Below are 18,580 nucleotides of genomic sequence, written 5' to 3'. Positions count from 1 at the left end.
CTGATCCTAAGGGGTTGCAGGGGAGTCAAACCTCTCCATCTGGTTCCCTGAACCCTGAACCTGCCACTAGATTTAACTCCTAATCTCATTTTGGTTCCCTAAATCTAAACCTTATCAGTATCACAGATTGGGCAAAGCACTGAAGAAGTGGTTATGAGATAGTCATGAGATCTTCTTCTGCTTATGTCAAAAAACAGTCCAGAGGTACAAAAATAAATTGGGTGACTTTCCAAAGAATCAAGGCATCTCATTGTGCTGAGTTTGGACCTGAAGTTTGAATAAAACAGGATGAAGCATTCTTGTAGTTGCACAAGTGAGAAATTTTACCTGGTAAATTTACCTTGTAAATAAGTAATCAACATTACATGAAAGTTTAAAATCCATTATAAAGGACTACTATTAAAGAACTTATTCTGTCTAATTATTCCTATATGACTTATGTAAAATATCATATTGAATAATACTGATTTGAATAGAGCTTTTTATTTTCAAAAATAACATAGGCATAGATAATTTTTAACATTCCCCCTTGCAAAACCTTGTGTTCCCAACATTTTTTCTCCTTTTCTTTGCCCCCACCCTCTCTCCTAGACTGCAAGCATGACTAAAACCTTTCAAATCCTTTCAGTATTTTATCTCTTTCTCTCATTAAACAGGAACTGGTCCAAAAGTAAACATAGTTTTGAAGACTGTCCCCATCTCTCTACTATTTCTTTCCTAAAATCTAGGATCATCCTAGTTAGACTGTACTAAACATACATCACTCTCCACTAATAACCCCAAAGCCACTAGCAATTGCAACGTAGCTATTTTCTAAGTGATAGAGCCACAGTTCAAATTCACATTACACAGAGCAGTGAAAGTCATCCTCTGTCTCCAGGGGGAACCTGAAACCTGGATCGTTGTGCCAAGCAAGAGTATAAGATTAAATGGAGCAGATGAGTCTGTAGAGTTAAAAAGAAGGTCATTATCTCCTGGGATTCTGGGTTCTATCATCATAGGAGGGGAAGAGGGATCTTACTCCATCCGGGGTTCTCAAACTATGGCCCCACGGCCAGATGCAGCCCACTGAGGACGTTTGGGCGGTTATGGCAAATGGGCTGAGGGGCGGAGACAGTGTGAGCTTTTGTTTTTACTACAGTCCGGCCCTCCCACAGTCTGAGAGACAGTGAACTGGCCCCTATTTAAAAAGTCTGAGGACCACTGCTCCAACTGGACCCTAGGAATCAAAATTCAACTTTTAGAATTTTATTCAATATTCAATTCAATAAGTATTTATTAAGTACCTACTATTTACCAGGCACTGTACTGAGCACTAAGGATGCAAAAAGAGGCAAAAGCCAGTCCCTACTTTCAAAGAGTTTATAATCTAATGGGAGGAACGACATGCAAATAAATATGTATAAAGAAAGCTGTATACAGGAACAATTAACAGAGGAATGGCTTGGGGATTGGGAGGGTTTTCCTATGGGAGTGGGATTTTAGTCGGGATTTAAGAAGGATCCCTTCCAAGCAGAACTTCACTCTGGTTATAGAGAAAGCCAGCAGCAATAGATGAGTCCACCCTAGCCTCGCCTTCATGCATTTATGAAAAATACTCAAATTCCCGTCCTTATCAATCAAGAAAACAGTACCGTTTCTCTCCCTCTCTATCTCTTTTGTCTTGGCAAAGCTGAACACAAGAATAGAGGAATGGAGGAGGAAACATTGAGATCCCGGGAGATCGATCAATTGAAAAACAATCATTTCCTATTGAAACGAAAAAGGTTGGGGGAGGGGCAGATGAGCGAAGATTCTTTCTTTACCTTAGACTCCTATGTTTTAGAGTCTTTTACAGAGAAAGTTGACTCAGAGATATTAGGTAACATGGCCGGGATCACCAGCTAGTAAAAAATGATGAGGGGACTTGTGTCCCTGCAGATCCAAGACCAGGTGCTTTTCCCACTGCACTAAACTCTGTAAAGGTTGGGGGTGGGGTAGAGGTGGGTGGGAGGGGACAGGCAGGAGCAAGTTCTAACTTGGTTCGTGCGCTAAGGCCCCTCCGGATCGTCCCTTACACCGAGCCCCGCCGGGGCCGATATTCTGCTGTAGAGCCCCGACTAGGAAGAAGTAGCGCTAACTTGCAGGCTCCCGTCGGTGGGGAGGAAGCGGGACACACTGCGGAAGGGGCTCTGACCTCGGACAAAGTCACAACCATCCCGGCCTCATTTGTCACGCGGGGGGCGGGGAGGAGGAGCGAGGGGCCTGTTCTGTGTGTGTGACACGGGAGGGGTTCTGCTCTGCCGGGATCCCTTCCAACTCTGGAGCCATTACCGGGGGTGCTAACGTGAAGCAGAGGGCGGGAGGGTTCCGGGCTGGGCGCTGGGGGAGCGTGTCCCATCGCTGAGCCGCAGCCTTCTTTCCCAGCCTCCCCGCGCCGGAGGAGTCTGCTGGGCCACAGAAAGCAGGTGACGGACGGACCACTAGCGAGTGCCGCCCCGCCCGAGGCTCGCTCCTCTCAGCCCCACCCTGGGACTGAACACTCCATTAGAATTCAAAACGGGAAGCTGCCCCTCCGCCCGGCAAGCTGAAATCCCGAGAGCGCATGCGTGGGGGGGGGGCGTCGCCTGGGTCCCTCCCCACTCTGTCCTATATATAGACAGTAAACATCCAATGAGTGAGCAGGGTTTGGACCTATCAAGGAACACACTGATGCCCGTTGCACCGCCCGTCCCTGCGGCAGCGCCTTGTGTCTAGCGCCCCCTGTCGGTGCTATGAGGAATACCAGGGATTGGTGCTCGGGGAGCAGGATGCTCTTTTGCTCCTGTAGCTTTCCCAAACACACTGTAAATCGCAGCGGGACCCTCCCCTGGCGCCGAGTGGGAGACAGGCAGCGGCCTACTTTAGAGAAGAGATGAACTGTGAAAGGGAGGGGAGAGAACGCAAGGGCCGGTTGCCACGTCTCCCGGCTCCTTCCGAAGCTCTGAAGCCCGAGCCAGGGCACGCATCCCTAAGGATGGCCCTGGGGTTGGTCACGTGGGGTGCCGTCCCGCTGCCCCTTGCTAGTTCCGTTTCTGGAAGTCTGCCTTGTCGAGGTTGGGAAGGGGGACCCGAGTCTCGAGGGGTCTCAAAAGAATTTGCAACCCATCTGTTCGTCAAGGGGTAAAGCTTTATTGCAATAGTAATTATAATGCCATTAAAAAAAAAAAAAAGCGAGCTGGACTTCTAAGGGAAGCAAGAAGAGGCTTTTGTCCAGCTTCTAGCACAGATATGCTGATTCTATGGCTCCAGGGCAGGGCGAGGGAGTGGCGGTTCTCACTGCCCAGACCTTTACTGACCAGATTACCCGAAGCCATGAATTGAGGAGTGGTCTCTGGAGTTTCCGGAGGTCCGAAGCTATTTTGACTAAGGAGGGGTCAGAATCAGACGTTCAGTGTCCGCGTTTCCTGAGGCAGAAAATCTAGAATCACTGACATTGCCAGAATAGAAGTCCCCCTAAAATCAGAGAACCTCAAAATCATACGTCTTTCTTACCTGGAGATCTTTTTTTCTAAACAGCTGTAATATCTTCGTCCACCACTATGTTCTCTTGACTCAGCCACTCTAGACCCCAAATCTGAGTCTGGGACCTTCTCCTTGAGACCGTCAGAATGAATGGTCGGGACCCTCACATTTTTTTTTCTTCATCTGTCAAAAGTGGGTAAAAAGCATTGAGAGAAGGCAATCATGTAACTGGGAAGCCTCTTTTCAGTTTCCCGATAAAAGTCTTATCAAAAGATTTTATTCAAGATAAGCAAAGAACTGATTAATATTTATAAGAATGTGTGGTACAGGAATGGTGAGGGGTCACCATTTAATAAAAAAGCTGGAGAGAGCTCTGGGGAAAAGCAAAGTTTATTGTACATTCTCACAAGAACGGTGTCCCCACCCTTCGAGCACACAATCGAAGAGAGGAAGCGCCTCCTGTGGGCAGGACAGCCCCTTTAATCCCTAAAGCAAAACGCCCCCTCCCACCACTGACCCTCACCCTCATTGGCTGAGAATCTTACATTCTAAACTCGAGATCTGCCCATGAAATTGAAGTTGACCAATAAGTACATAGTTACCCATATTTGGCTGAAATAGGGAGGAGATATCATGAGAGGGGAATTATGCCCTTGACCCCATGTTCAGTCCTTCAGGCCTACTCAAACACTGAAGTAGATGAAGCTTTACTTGATTTTCACAACTGTCTTGAAAGATCTCACCTCATCTCATTCAAGAACAAGAACCATTCTCTAATAGACAAAAATCGTCAAGGGATAGCTACAATTAATTCTCAAAGCAAGCTATCAATATCCATATAAAAGTATTCAAAATTAATCATAAAAATGCAAATTAACACAACTCACACCCGTCAGATTGGCAAAAAGGGCAAAAAAAGAAAAATAGCAATTGTTGCAGGGTCTTTGAGAGGACAAGAACATTGATATGCTGATAGTGGAACTGTGAAATGGCCCAATCATTGAGGAAAGCAATTTGAAAATATAGCTACCAAAAATCATGAAACTGTACTTACCAGTTGATTCCACAAAACCATTACTAGATTCATATTCCAAATTGATCAAAGTCAGAGAGGAAGGTTCCAAATGCACAAAATAAATTTATTACATTTTTTTTTTCTTTTTGCAAAGAACCAGAAATAAAGAAGGTACCCACCAATTAGGGAATGACGATAAATTATAGTATTTGAATGTAAATGCATCATTAGAATGAATGAAAAGGATAGATTTAGAGAAACCTGGGAAAACTTGTATGAATTGATAGAGAGTGAAGTAAGCAGAACTAGGAGAATAATTTTTGTTTTGCCTATACTACAGCATTGTAAAGGAATATTACTTTAACGATTTCAAAATTGTTATGGATATACTATAACTAGTCACTGCTTGAGATGGCTGATGAAGAAGTAGGCTTCCCACCTCTTTGCAGAAAGCTAATATGTGAAGAAATATATGTAGAAAGTAAATATATGATAGGTACAGAATAAGACTATTTTGAGACATGGCCATTTTGGTATAAATTATTTTATTTGACCACACTTATTTGCTAAAACGATGGGCTTTTATTGGGGTGGGGTAGAGTGTTTTAGGAACAGAATGGGAGTAAAAGGGATGTTACAGCATATGTTCTGGGGTTCATTCACTTGACTCTCATTTACAGTGGCAAGTTAGGTTCACAAAAGGCCTCCCATCAGGGTACAAGAGGTTTTTGCTTTTCCCTTATTGCTTTAAGTATTTCTCTATGCTACTAAAGTTTTGAATTTTGATGACTACATTTCTAGTGGTTTTAAGCTTAGGGCTCCTCTCTGATGAAAGCCTATGGATATACTTTAATTTTTGTGGACAAAATTTCTGCTATATTTTCTTGTATGAATATTGAAATATAATATCTGGAATCCTTGTTTATTCATATTTTAATGATTCTCAGGTTGTCCACAGTGTAGAGCTAAGTCTTCTAGCACTGTTGCTCTGATTTGGAAGCGTTTTAAATTTAGTTGTACAGTTTTGCATATCTGTTTTCTTCTTTTATCTCTCTATTTTTGCCTTCCATGGTAATATTTTCTATTGAATCAAGATGTCACTTCTCAAGCTTATCTTTTAAATTATTTTCTCTATATATTTCTATATATGTACACTAAAGTACTATTCTTCCATAGGGAATAATTTGGTATTAAAAGGATAAGAATAAGGGAATATTACATAAAGAAAAAAATTAACTCAGCAAAGGATATGAGTGGTAAAGGAAAAGGTATTTTTCAGGATAAATAGTTTAGAAAAAGAAAAGAAATCTGGTTCAATAAAAACTGCTGAAAACTGGTTTTCAGAGAGGATGCAAGTAGTTTGGAGCCAAAACAAAACAAAACAAAACCCAATCCCACATCAAAAAAGATTGAGTGATGCCTCTTTTGCATGAATAATTTTATGGTTTATAGGAATGGAAAAAAGTATATTTATTTTAGAAGACAGAGAGGTAAAGAGGATTGTGGTCCTATTAGGGAAATAGGTGAAAGAGATAAAGAGGGATTAACTCTGAAAAGAGAATGCCTTCTCAGTTGTCAGAATATTCTCAAAGGCAGCTATACCAAGAAGAGAGAGAGGTTCCCTTGGCATGATTCCTGCTTTTGGCCCTCTGCAAAGAAGTGACCCAAGTTGCCCCTTATATAAGGAATTTGAAACTTGGCTAGGGGCTGGGTGCAGTTTGAGTTAAAATCAGACCAAAATCTTCAAATTAAAGTTTCAATTGAATGAGATTACTAACCCCAGGCCTAGATTTCCAGTAGAATGGGACAGTTTACTGGAAGTGGTTGAGCCAATATTCAACTCAATAAGAGTGGATAGAAATCTAGATCTCCAGCTAAATGAGATTACTTAGGTTTGAGCTAAGTAGGGAGTGGTCCTGGACTCAACTAGTCCCACCCAGATAACAGAATGAAATCACTTATGTTGATTCCCTAAGACTGGTCTCAGGGGAGACCAACAGGGTATTTTCACAACAGGGTATTTTCACTTTTTGTTGTTATTTGTTTTCATTTTATTTTCTTTCTCATTTTTTTCTTGTTTGATTAGATTTTTCTTGTGCAGCAAGATAATTGTATATATATTGGATTTAACATACATTTCTATCATGTTTAACATATATTGGACCACTTGCCATCTAGGGGAGGGGGGAAGAAGGAGGGGGAATTGGAACACAAAGTTTTGCAGGAATTAATGTTGAAGAATTATCTATGCATATGTTTAAAAAATAAAAAGCTTTAATAAAAAAAAAAGAAAAGAATGCTATCTAAGAAGAGATTCTGATTTCTGATTTTATGACGAAGTATTCTGGTGACCACTCAGTTTGTTTGCCTGATTGAAAGTTAATCTAAAATGCTTATTTTTCTGTGAACTCTATTTACTACATGTTGATTGGATGGCATAGCATTCTGGTGAGGCTGCTATTGCTCAGAGAGACATAGGCTTAGTGAATATTGCAGTACTTTGACTTGGAGCTAATAGCTAATTTAAGATTGTATCTAACACTTTCTCAGAACCCTTTTGAGAGTGAATGTAATTTGAAAGAACTTGTAAATACTTATTTAGCACAAAAATAGAAGATTTGCTTTTTCTTTAGAGTAGGAAGGTATAGAGAGGGAGTAGTTAATCAAGAAATGGCTTCATATCATGCAGAAATTACTGAATAGGCTAATGACATAATAGATTATAGTGCAGAGTTCTCAGTGAGTTTTTCTCCCTCATGAATTTTCCTTAAAGATTTCTGTAATTGTGTGCCCATTCTCCCCCCCAAAATTCTGAGGGCATAGTTTGGAGAGTGTGATGTAATTATTATTCTTGCATTTGACTATTATGTTATTGGGACCATTTTAAAAATTTGTTTGTCTTATTGCTAAGTAAATCGGTATATTTAAACTCTAAATGTGTCATCATTGTCAGTGGTTAATTTGTATAAGTGTAAGTGAAGTAGTAGGAGCTTGAGAGCTATAGTAATGAGTAGAAGTGTATTCTCCCTTAACATACCCCTGGATCCCTGAGAATTAGTGTTACTGTAATGTAACACTGATGGGATGAATATGACCTCAGCAAAAATAACCAAGGTCCTTGTGTTAAACCCTGGATGATAAACCATAGCCATCCTCCCTTTCCTTGCCATTAGCACTGGAAAATTGAATTTAGGAAAGAGCCCAGGAAAAACCTTGAAGCTCCAACTCCTTTTCCATACCAGGTAGATTATCTCTATCCTTACTAGGATAATTCCCCCTCCTTTTGAGTAGTGCCCCACACTTCAATGTCTCCTGTCCTTGACCTTCTTATCTTGACCCTTATCCTGTCATGATTAAGTTATGATCCTTTCCTAGAATTATGGCTTATCCCCCTTATCTGCCTTTGTTTCCCCTATAAGATTGTATACTCAGGTTATATACTCTGTTTGCAAACCCTAGTTAACTAAAATCCTATGTAAGCTCTCTGCCTCAGTTTCTCTGTACTGTATGCTTTGGAAACATATTTCCATGCACTCAGCTAGCTTAGACTCTCCACATTAAAGATTAAAAAAAAAAAATCTCTACTCTCTGGTATTATACTTGGTAGCTAGATAGGTCATAGGGAGAGACATTCCTAGAAAAGGGTCTGAAATACTATATATATAATCAGGCCAAGTTATTCAAAGAGGCCAGCTGGGAGGGGCATTGACAGGATTATCTTGTCTTTTAGTGGGCCTTTTGTTGTGCTTAAGCAGGCTTTTGTTGTAGTGAGTCCTAGTTGAATTCCATATTGAATTCCTTGCATTAATAAAATTATGACCCTGAAGTTACTATAGCCAATCAGAAGGCCAAATTGCATATGTCAGCTCCAAGGTTAATTTTTTCCTATCGGTACTCCACTTAATTGACAACTCCTGCTTCTATAAACTCAATGATATATGGGTACTGTGAACAAAACTGCTAGTCACTGAAAGCTTTGTATATTAATATTTACAGTACTTTCAAATTAGGGCTTTTAATTTTCAAGTAAATATTTGGATCAGCTTGCTAAGCAGAAGAAGGCTTTCTACTTCTACATTATTCCAATAACAATAGTGGGGCTATGAGTGAGAGGAAAGGACTCATTTTCCTCCTCTTCTCCATCATATATTGGCAGGTCAGAAATGCAGTCACATTAGTCATACCCTTGGTTGTTTTGGCAGTCCTTGATATATTGCCAGAGCAAAGTATGATAAAAATGAATCATACAATACACCCTAATTTTCAATCTATGCCTGAGGTATTTCATAAACTGTAAATATGTGACTGAATTGGTAGAGAGAATGCTGAATGTGATGTGACATATGAGGGATAGAAGGAGCTCCTCAATAATAATTTACAACTTGTTTTCTTGGAAACGGAGTCATTTGTCTTTGGATGAATTAGGGTCTATCTCTTGCCTGAGCTGAGTTTTCCTCTCATTTGCATTTAAAGTATCCATTTTAAAAAATATATTCTAATCTGTAATGCTCTTGGATTTCTTTTTGCTATTTGCTTGGATGAATGGGTATATTTATACTCATTATTTTTTTATTAATTTTATAATTATAAATTTTTTTTGACAATATATATGCATGAGTAATTTTTTTTATAACATTATCCCTTGTATTCATTTTTCCAAATTTTTCCTCCCTCTACTCTCTCCCCTAGATGACAGGCAATCCCATACTTTTTACATGTGTTACAGTATAACCTAGATACAATATATGTGTGTAAATCCAATTTTCTTGTTGCAGGTGATGGTCTTTTCTAAAAACTATATTTGGTGAGATTTTAAATTAAATTAAATTAAAACTAAATTATCTTCTTTAATAAAACAACTTGCAAGACTTTTGTGGGGGGAAGGATGTTTTGAGTCAAAGTAAACTAAACTATCCATGTTTATGAGAGCAGACAGATATGATTCTAATTCTAATATCCCAGTCAAAGAACAGAGAACAAAACAGCCAGCCTTGAGAACATTTCTGCTCCCACCAAGGCAGGAATCAAAGTCTCTTTTGGAGAGAGGTGGACAGATTAGAAGGCAATATCTTCCATGAGATATATTTAGACAATATATGTGAATAGACATACATGGGTAGCATATGCCTAATAGAATGTTAGAACTAGCAGGGACCTTGGGAGGCACTTGATGCAGTGGAAAAAGCACTGACTGAATTTTCTTGCTGAGTCAAAAGGGAACTTCAGAAATTGCAACAGAACAATAGAAAAATTCCAGCAAAACTGGTTCTGAGCAATGGGAACTTCAATATAAAAGAGCAGCACCAAGCCTTAGCTTACCTTCCATACTTAATATATGTAACCTGTGGTTCTTGTACCCTGCACTTTAGGATAACACAAATTTTATTCAATTTTTGGGGCTTCTTCAAACATTTCTTTGATTTGTTTTGCCCCTACCCAGAAATCTCTTCAGGAAAATTTCAAATGTAGCTCCAATAATTCACATTTAGTTTCTACAGATATGAATAAAATAATCATGCAAGGAAATGATACATTTATTAGATATATAACAATCTTAATTTTACCTAACATTAGAACTTACGGTAAATAGCCCCTAATAATACAATTTTTCTACTTTTCCAATGAATCCAACTTTGGCCCGTTATCTTTATTTGGTTCCTCATGTCCCTCCTATCATCACATTGTGTTTTGGACTCCTTATAGAAGGGAAAATGAACTTGGAATTGCTAAAGAATCAACCCTGTCAGAGAGAATTTATATTGACCAATTAACTCATAGGAATAGTCAAGTCTTGAGCACCTGTGTCTTGTGACTTTATTCCCCTATTGCTCTTTTGATTTTTTGCTTATATCCATTCATCCAAATAAGAGAGGGCTGCCTACAAACTCCCCCTTCTTTTGAAAGAAGTCTGGATCCTGAACACTCAAATTTAAGGTTGCTACTAAGCCAACCCCAAAGTTGGCACTGCTTAGGAATTCTCTCTTTTTTCAGGAAGTTGGGAATCTGAGCTTCATAAATTTCCTGGAATTCAGGAATTTCCACTTTTTGACCATGTATTTTCTAGGGCCTTGTGTTCAACATCTATATGCTGCTGCTTCTCCAAGGTTAGGTCTAGGCACTCTGAGTCCAGGAACTTGGCCTTTGCTGCTTTATTTCTGCCCTTGGTCACTACTGTTTGTGGATTAGTGGTAGAGTGTCAGACATTCTGACAAATGATCTGTCAAAATCTGCTCTCAGGTCTCTGATTGGTCTAGATATATCTGAAAAATGAAAGAAAGAGAGCAAAAAGGGCTAACTCCCTTCTTTTAATAGATTCAGCGGCAAACCTACAAGAGACTGGAAGCCAACCAATTTATCCCCAATTAATGCAATCAAAGTCTCAGTCAAATGCTTGTCACTCTTTAAAATTATCAAGCTGATCAGGGAATTTCCCTAACCAATCTTCTAATCCAAGTTTTCTTAGACTTACTGGATAGGGGCATAGAATACAAAAGAAGTTTAAAAAAAAAAAAAAAAGAAATCCCTCAAAGTGAACCCCTGTCCTCAGTACCATGAGAGTCTTTAATACAATGATTACATAGGGAGAGCAGTGCTTCTCTTGATTAACTACATATTTCTTAGAAGCAATACTGAATACAGGGCTACCTCCCCTTGCAAGTACGGTTGCCTAATTTGTATTGCATTTTAAGGATGGACTACAGAAATAATTTCATAGTTGTTAGAAGACTGGTGCTATGGAATTAATGAAGAACTTCATAAACCCCAATTGATTTGGAGGATAAAGGCATTATTGAGAAAAAACCATGCAGATAATTTTGGCATTATTAGATAGGTATAAACTATTTGTTAAGTTACTCAAAAGAGAGGTCAATACAGACAGTATCCTCTGTGAGTCTTACTAAATACTGATTCATAAAGAGAATCTCTTTCTTAAACAGAGGAATCTCCTTTCTAAGAAAAATTGTATTGTCAGACACAATTAAATTATTCTATTGGGACAATACCCTTCCAGCTTTGTTACTCACAAATATTAGAACAGAATGATAGCACTGGGAGAGTTAGAACATGGAATGTTAGAGAAAGAGGTCTGAGTATAGAGTGTTACATGTTACATGTGGCTACTGTGTATGTTGTTTTTGCTTAATTGTTTTTCTTTGTGACATAGAAAGATTCACAAGAGAGGGGAATGGGAGGATGTTGAAGAGAAGGATTGTATCCAGGAAGATTAATAAAAGTATTTTTAACGGATGGGAAAACAAACTAGATTGTAAGATAGATTTACAATTGGAGTAACAACAATATAAAATGATGCGATCAAAAAACTTGGTTGACAAAATAGGTGAATGTGGAAATACAGAAAAGGGAGAGTTTAAGAGAGAAAAATGTTACCATCCACCAGGCACTATTTGAAGAGCACAGTGACCCTGATTAATTAAGTGAAAATGGTTATTTGGCAAAAATAGTTCTTATAGTGATGAAGAGTGAACTTATAAGGCTCAACAATAGTGCTAAAAAAATTATACCTAAAACCTTATTGAAAATCCTTTTCTCTGATTGTGCAATCATCAAGAAATTTTTTTATCCTGACTTGAGTCACCTACCTGAGGAGAGTATATATTGCTTAGTTTTCTCTGGTAATTCCAATTAGATTTGCAAATATACATTTTGGCATTGTATTTCCCACACTAACATGCTGTTAAGTTGACTTGGCACATGCCCACTTCCAGGATCTGTGGAAGTGAAATTCTACATGTTAAAGGAAAGGAAAATGACTCCAGGATCTTAAAAAAAACAAAAAAACAAAAAAAACCCTTTGCATTTTCTTTGAGCCTGATGTATGTATGGTTTGTGTGTGTGCGTGTGTGTGTGTGTGTGTGTGTGTGTTTTTTCTTGTCTTGTTTGGAAAAGTTCCACACAGCAGTGTGACTCATTAGCCAGATCAAAATACGAAGGCTGATGCAAACTGGGTGTCTATATTTTTCAGGCAAAGTAACATTAATAAACATGTAGTAAGTTCCTCTTTCTGTTAGGAACATTAGTTTGTTTAGACTGGAGGAGTGAACAATCCTCCCTCCCCCATCTCCATTTATCATTAAAAATTACATGAGGTCGAAAAAAGTAAAAAAGTGAAAGGCAGAAGAGAGAGGATAGAGACATGTAAATGAAAAACTGAATGGATAAATTGACATGAAGAGATGGATATGGACATAAAGATGATATAATTTCAGAAGTGTAGATTTCATATAGACTCAGACATACAAATTTCAGACATATAAATATTCTACAACTGATGGATAAGAATTATACTTGTACTCCATGAAATCCCTACTTCAAAGTCTCATGTGGCCCAGAAATAACCCTGTATTTTGAGGCTGTGACTGCAGAACAGAAGCTGAGAGAGATAAATGCTACCAGATTTGAAAGCCTTCAAGGGCAAGTTTGATAACAATCTAAATGTCTGTAATCAAAAACCCAATCTACTTAATTGTAGAGAGGTTCATCACCTAAAAGCTGGTCATTGGGTGATGATTACTAATTTTTTGTTTTGTTTTGTTTTTTAGATACAGCACTTCAGAAAGACTATACTATCTACAGAATGACAGAAAAGAGTGATCTGTATCTGGAAAGAGATACTACCATCTATGAAATCATCATCTTTACTGGTACTGAACCAAATCAGATAATAAGTTTGAAAGCACTTTGAAAAGCAAACAAATCAAAAAACTTCTGTTTTAATAATAATAATAATAATAATAGCTAACATTTGTACATCACTATAAGATTTACAAAACATTTTACACATATCTCATTTGAGATGTGAAGAATAATAATAACAATAATATAGATTGAAATAGAAAGAAAGAGAAATGGAAATTAGATCCATAGTAGACTAATAACTTCTGAGAAGTGAAAGCTTCTGGCTTTATAATCTGTATCCCACTGCCTATTTTTCATCACTAAGTGGAAAATTATCAAATAATGCTAATCAGATACCAATTTCTTAGCCTTGTAGGGAAGCTTTTTAACTTTGAGATATGAAGGCAAACTTAGTGTGTATACCTTTTAGGCAGAGTAACATTAATAAATATATAGCAAGTTCCTCTTTCCACTAGGGACATTAGTTTATTTAGAATAAAGGAATAATGATTATTACTAATGTAGATCTATGAGAGAGGTTCAGAGACACAGAGACAGGAACAGAGAGAATCAAAGAGGGAGTGAGGGAAGGGGGAAAAGAGAAAGAGAACAAACAGGAAAGATATGGTAGCCCATTCCTCCCCTTCCTTCACTGTTCCTCTCTCCCTTTCCCCAACAATTTCCTTAGTGCCCTCTTCACCTCCTTGTTCCGCAGAGTATAGATTAGGGGATTCACCATAGGTGTAACTACTGAATAAAACAGAGAGATGAATTTGCCCCGGTCCTGAGAACTATTCTTGGCTGGCAGTAGGTAAGCATAAATGGCTGAACCATAGAAGAGGAATACTACTATCAAATGGGAGCCACAAGTATTGAAAGCCTTACGCCGGCCTTCAGCAGAATGAATCTTCAGGACAGCCTGGGCAATGTAGCCATAGGAAATGAGGATGATGCTCAGGGGCACTGCAGTGAAGAAGGCACATACGCCATTGAGTACAGCCTCATTGAGGCTTGTGTCCCCACAGGCCAACTTTATTAGAGCTGGCACTTCACAGAGAAAATTATCAACTTCCCGGCGTCCACACAGTGGGAGCTGCAGAGTAAACGTTGACTGAATTAGGGAGTTTCCCAGGCCACCTACCCACGCAATAGCAGCTAGCTTCCAGCAAAGCCGAGGGTTCATGATGACCATGTAGTGTAGGGGTCTGCACACAGCTACATAGCGGTCAAAGGCCATCACAACCAACAGGATGCACTCAGTGGCCCCCAGCCAAAGGAAGACGTATAGTTGGATTATACAGCCATCATAGCTGATGGTTTTGTCAGGGCCCCACAAATTCAACAGCATTTGAGGGACTGAGCTTGTGGTAAAGGCAAGGTCAAGTGAAGAGAGGTTACTGAGGAAAAAATACATGGGTGTGTGAAGCCGGGCATCCAGGCGTGATACTAAGATAATAGTCAAGTTGCCCACCAAGGTTAACATGTAGGAGAACAGGATAGCGACAAATAAGATCATCTCCAGCTGGGGATGGTCAGAGACACCCATCAGGATGAAACCTTTAAAGGAGCTGTGGTTAGCTCCTCCCATCACTGGCTACCTTGTGCCCCTAAAGAAGAGAGAAAAGTTACTAGACTGAGAAAAGAGTCAAGAGAGCAGTAAGTAAGAGTGTAAACTTGTTGGACAAGATTAATTTCCTCAATGTCAGGTCTTCAGAAAAGATAAGATCAGGGGGAAAAAAAAAAAGAGAGAAGAAAGGAAAGGACAAAAGGTAAGAGAGGAGGGGGAAAAAAGAGAAGAGAGAAGAGGAAAGAAGGATTAAAGATTGTTTCATGGGTTTTCTGGCTCATGGGCATCTATTGATTGGTTTTGCCAATGCCAAATCTATCTTTACTGTTACCAAAATCACTAAGAATTTCCCGATAAACAAGGAACCACCAGAAGAGAAACTATGAGCTGTTAGGACAAATTAAAGAATAAAGACAGCCAAGATGGTGAAAGGAACTCAAAACCATGCTGTATGAAGACTGGGTGAAAAAATTAGGAATATGTAGCCTGCAGTAGAGAAGATGGGCAGAGATTGCTATGATAATTGTCTTTAAATTGTGGGAGTATCAGATGGAAAATCTATTTGACTTGTTTTATTTGGGTCCAAAAGGCAAAACTAGAAAGTTATAGTGAGCTTAATTCAAGTTCAACTTACTAAAAAGTTTCCTAGTACTTGGAGATGTCCAAAAATGGAATAGATATCTGTGAGCATGCAGGAGAATAAGTATATTGAGTTCTTCACCACTTAGAGGACTTCAAGTGGCTCCTGAGTAACAAATTCTTACAAATATTGTAGAGAGAATTCATGCTTTAGGTGTAGTAGACTGATTTAGATAACATTTGAAATCTCTTCTGTCAGATGTTCAGAAATGGACCCATGGGTTTTAAGCTTGGAATGTTTGCATAAAGGTCTTCTTAGTGGTGTAGAGAATGATTACTCAAAAAAAAAAAAAAAAAAAAAAAAAAAAAAAAGCTCCATACTAGGGAGTTAGTTTGAGAAAGGAAAAATAGCTATGTACTTGAGGTTACAGGGACAGATAGCTCTGGACCTATTTAAAAGCATGAGGAGGGCAAGTAGATGGCAGAGCAGCCCTGAATTCAAGAGAACCTGAGTTTAAACCCAGCCTCAGACACTTAACACTTACTAGTTGTGTGATCCTGTGCAAGTCACTTAACCCCAACTGCTCACCAAAAAAAGAATAAATAAATAAAAGCATCAGGAAGACTGTTTGGGACTAGTACTGATCTCTTGGACCTGAGAGATGTGAAGGAAGAGGTATGGATGCAGACTTAGTATTTATGGTCAGAAGTAGTTAGGTGTGCAATGATTAGAGAAGATGCGAGTTTAAATCAGCCTTAGACATTTACTAGCTATGTGATCCTGGACAAGTCACATAATCTCTGGGTCAGTTTCCTCATTTTGTGAAGTGGGATAATAATAGCATATACCTCCCAGGATAAAACAAGGTAATATTAGTAAAATGCTTTACAAAACTTATAGCACTATAAAAATTATTAACTACTATTGTGAATGAAAGTACATTAGTACTGAATTTGTAGGATAAACGAGTTGTACTAAATAAATGAATGTGTTATAATATGGAAATGATTTTGATAAAAGGAATTTGGAGAAAGTGAGCAGAAAGCAAATGAGTAAAGATAGGATTCCATGAACACAAAAGAAGTGAAAATGAGTGAAAAGGTAAGAAGGGTAAATTTGACTTGTGATCTGAGAGGGACTGTATGTGGGAACCTGGATCCTAATGTCATGTTCCTCTACTCTTCTCCCCAGAGTATTTATACTAGCACTAAAGAGCAGTGAGGAGAATGAGTTTTAATCTCATACCAGAAAGCTAGATTAGTTGTTTTTTGAGGTCTTCTTATTCTTTGGGGAAAAGTTGTGTCAAAGAAAAGGGAGTACAGGGGACCCTAGGCTACATGACCTTGAGTAATAGAGTTTCTAAACACCTTCTACCTCTGGGATTCTGGAATTCTAAGACTTAAGAAATGGAGGAAAGAATAATGCCATTATATGAAGACAAATTTAAAAGATAAAGACAATCCAGAATGCTAAAGCTTGAGAAAGAGAAATCTTTAAAGTCAATAAAACAAAAAGAAATGGGGGGGGGGGGGACAGCTAGGTGGTGTAGTAGATAGAGCACCAGCCTTGAATTCAGGAGGACCCGAGTTCAAATCTGGTTTCAGACACTTAACACTTCCTAGCTGTGTGATCCTGGGCAAGTCACTTAACCCCAATCTCGGAAAAAAAGAAAAAAAAAAAAAAGAAATGGAATAGGATGTCATCCTAAAACTTTTTCTACCAAATCCCAGAATATTAGAATGAAGGAATGCAAAGGAGATACATATGAACAGGATCAATCAAAAGAAAGCCTACTTTGCTGCATAACAATGAATAAAGTTATGGAATTTTTCCCAAGAGATGATATAGGCTGAAAACGTAAACCATTTCAAGAAGTATTTATGTGAATTCATGGATAATAATTATAATCATTCAGGAAAACTAGATTGTTGGAACGACATCTTTAGTCTTCTTTTTGAAATGATAGAGGACAAGGATAATGTAACCCTATACTGTCCCTTTACCTGAGATAGAGTCAAGGGCTACATAGGTCATGGAGCTAACCCGTATGACAATTTTTAGGTTCTAATGAAATAAAAATATTACCCTTTTCTAATTATGGACCACAATATCCTATTCTTGCTCCCCATCAAACCCAAGTCTAATCTGACATCCTAACAAAAGAAACTAAAAGCCCATCAGAAACCAATGAATAGTCCATCATCTGAATTTTCCCCATGAAGGGTTTATAGTGCGAAGATTAACTCCGGAGTGCATCCTGGAGCACTTGTGACACCACACAGGAATGTGATTGACCCCAACTTTTCCATTTACTCCCTTAGCCCTCTCAACCTTTTACTTGTATAACTGATTGAAAATAATTCTGTAATTTGAGGGTACCTGGCTCTTAAGTAATTTCTGTCCTTTAGAAAAGTCATGGGATTTTTTAATATTGGATAAAATGAACATGTGTTCTCCCATTGATGTAAGAATATCAGAATTGAGAGTCAGGTTTTGAATCTTTAAATATAACTTTAATATTAGCCTTAGTAGCACACAATCAGGAAAATGATTTAAAATGTACACATACAAATCTATATGTAGATAGATATTTACATTTTCTTTTCCTTCCTGATAGTGCAAGATTTATAAATATAAACTCATTTTAATATTAGCTTGAGCAATATGTGATTAGGAAAGGAAACCATATAAAATAAATGTTTTATATATATATATACATATATATATATATATATATGTAGATAAACTAGATTAACAAATAGATACTATACTCTAGATTCTAGATGAGTTTTTGGATTATTTTTTGGTTTGATTCTTTGCATCCCTGCTCCTCTGTCTTAATACAAGCAATTAACTTTTGTGCTCCTTACAATTCATTTACTTTATTTACTTGTCTGACTACCTTGCATATAAAATTAAATCAGAATTTTTTTAAATGATGGAAAATATGCTCAAACATAGACTTATACATAAACTGCCGAAAATGTAATGGGGAAGTAGGGCTATCTGAAGCCTATGATAAATGGTTTCCGGCCAATTTCTTTCCCCTTCCCTCTCTCTCCTGCTCATCCCTAGCCCTTCATTCTAGGCTTCCCTCCTCCATGACACCAAATGTTTTGACTGCTGTCTTGCTCTTTTTCTATTACCTACAAATAGGAATGAATCCTGACCAATTGGGACTAATGGGTGGGGGTAGGGGGTGGCCTTAAAACAAAGAATTTGGAAATAGATGATCATCTTTAAAACCCCTTTCCCACTCAGTCATTCTACATTCTATAATTTCAAGGTACCCTCCAAC

The 18,580-nt window shown here is 38.3% G+C and overlaps 1 protein-coding gene across 1 annotated transcript; it reads right to left on the bottom strand.

Moving 5' to 3' along the window:
• Positions 1 to 13,784: 13,784 nt before the first annotated feature.
• OR2C1 (olfactory receptor family 2 subfamily C member 1) lies at positions 13,785 to 14,723 on the bottom strand. Its single transcript, XM_074279959.1, has one exon. It carries the CDS (start codon positions 14,721 to 14,723, stop codon positions 13,785 to 13,787), a length of 939 nt encoding a protein of 312 aa, XP_074136060.1.
• Positions 14,724 to 18,580: the final 3,857 nt, after the last annotated feature.

The sequence above is a fragment of the Sminthopsis crassicaudata genome, chromosome 1 (assembly GCF_048593235.1).
Source record: "Sminthopsis crassicaudata isolate SCR6 chromosome 1, ASM4859323v1, whole genome shotgun sequence".
In the NCBI taxonomy this organism is placed as follows: domain Eukaryota; kingdom Metazoa; phylum Chordata; class Mammalia; order Dasyuromorphia; family Dasyuridae; genus Sminthopsis; species Sminthopsis crassicaudata.
Note: the sequence above shows the minus strand (reverse complement) of the source record. Positions and strands in the feature narration are given on the sequence as shown.

What these genes read in the sequence shown, in the direction of transcription:
- OR2C1 (XM_074279959.1), bottom strand. Translation starts at nt 14,723, where the DNA reads ATGGGAGGAGCTAACCACAGCTCCTTTAAAGGTTTCATCCTGATGGGT.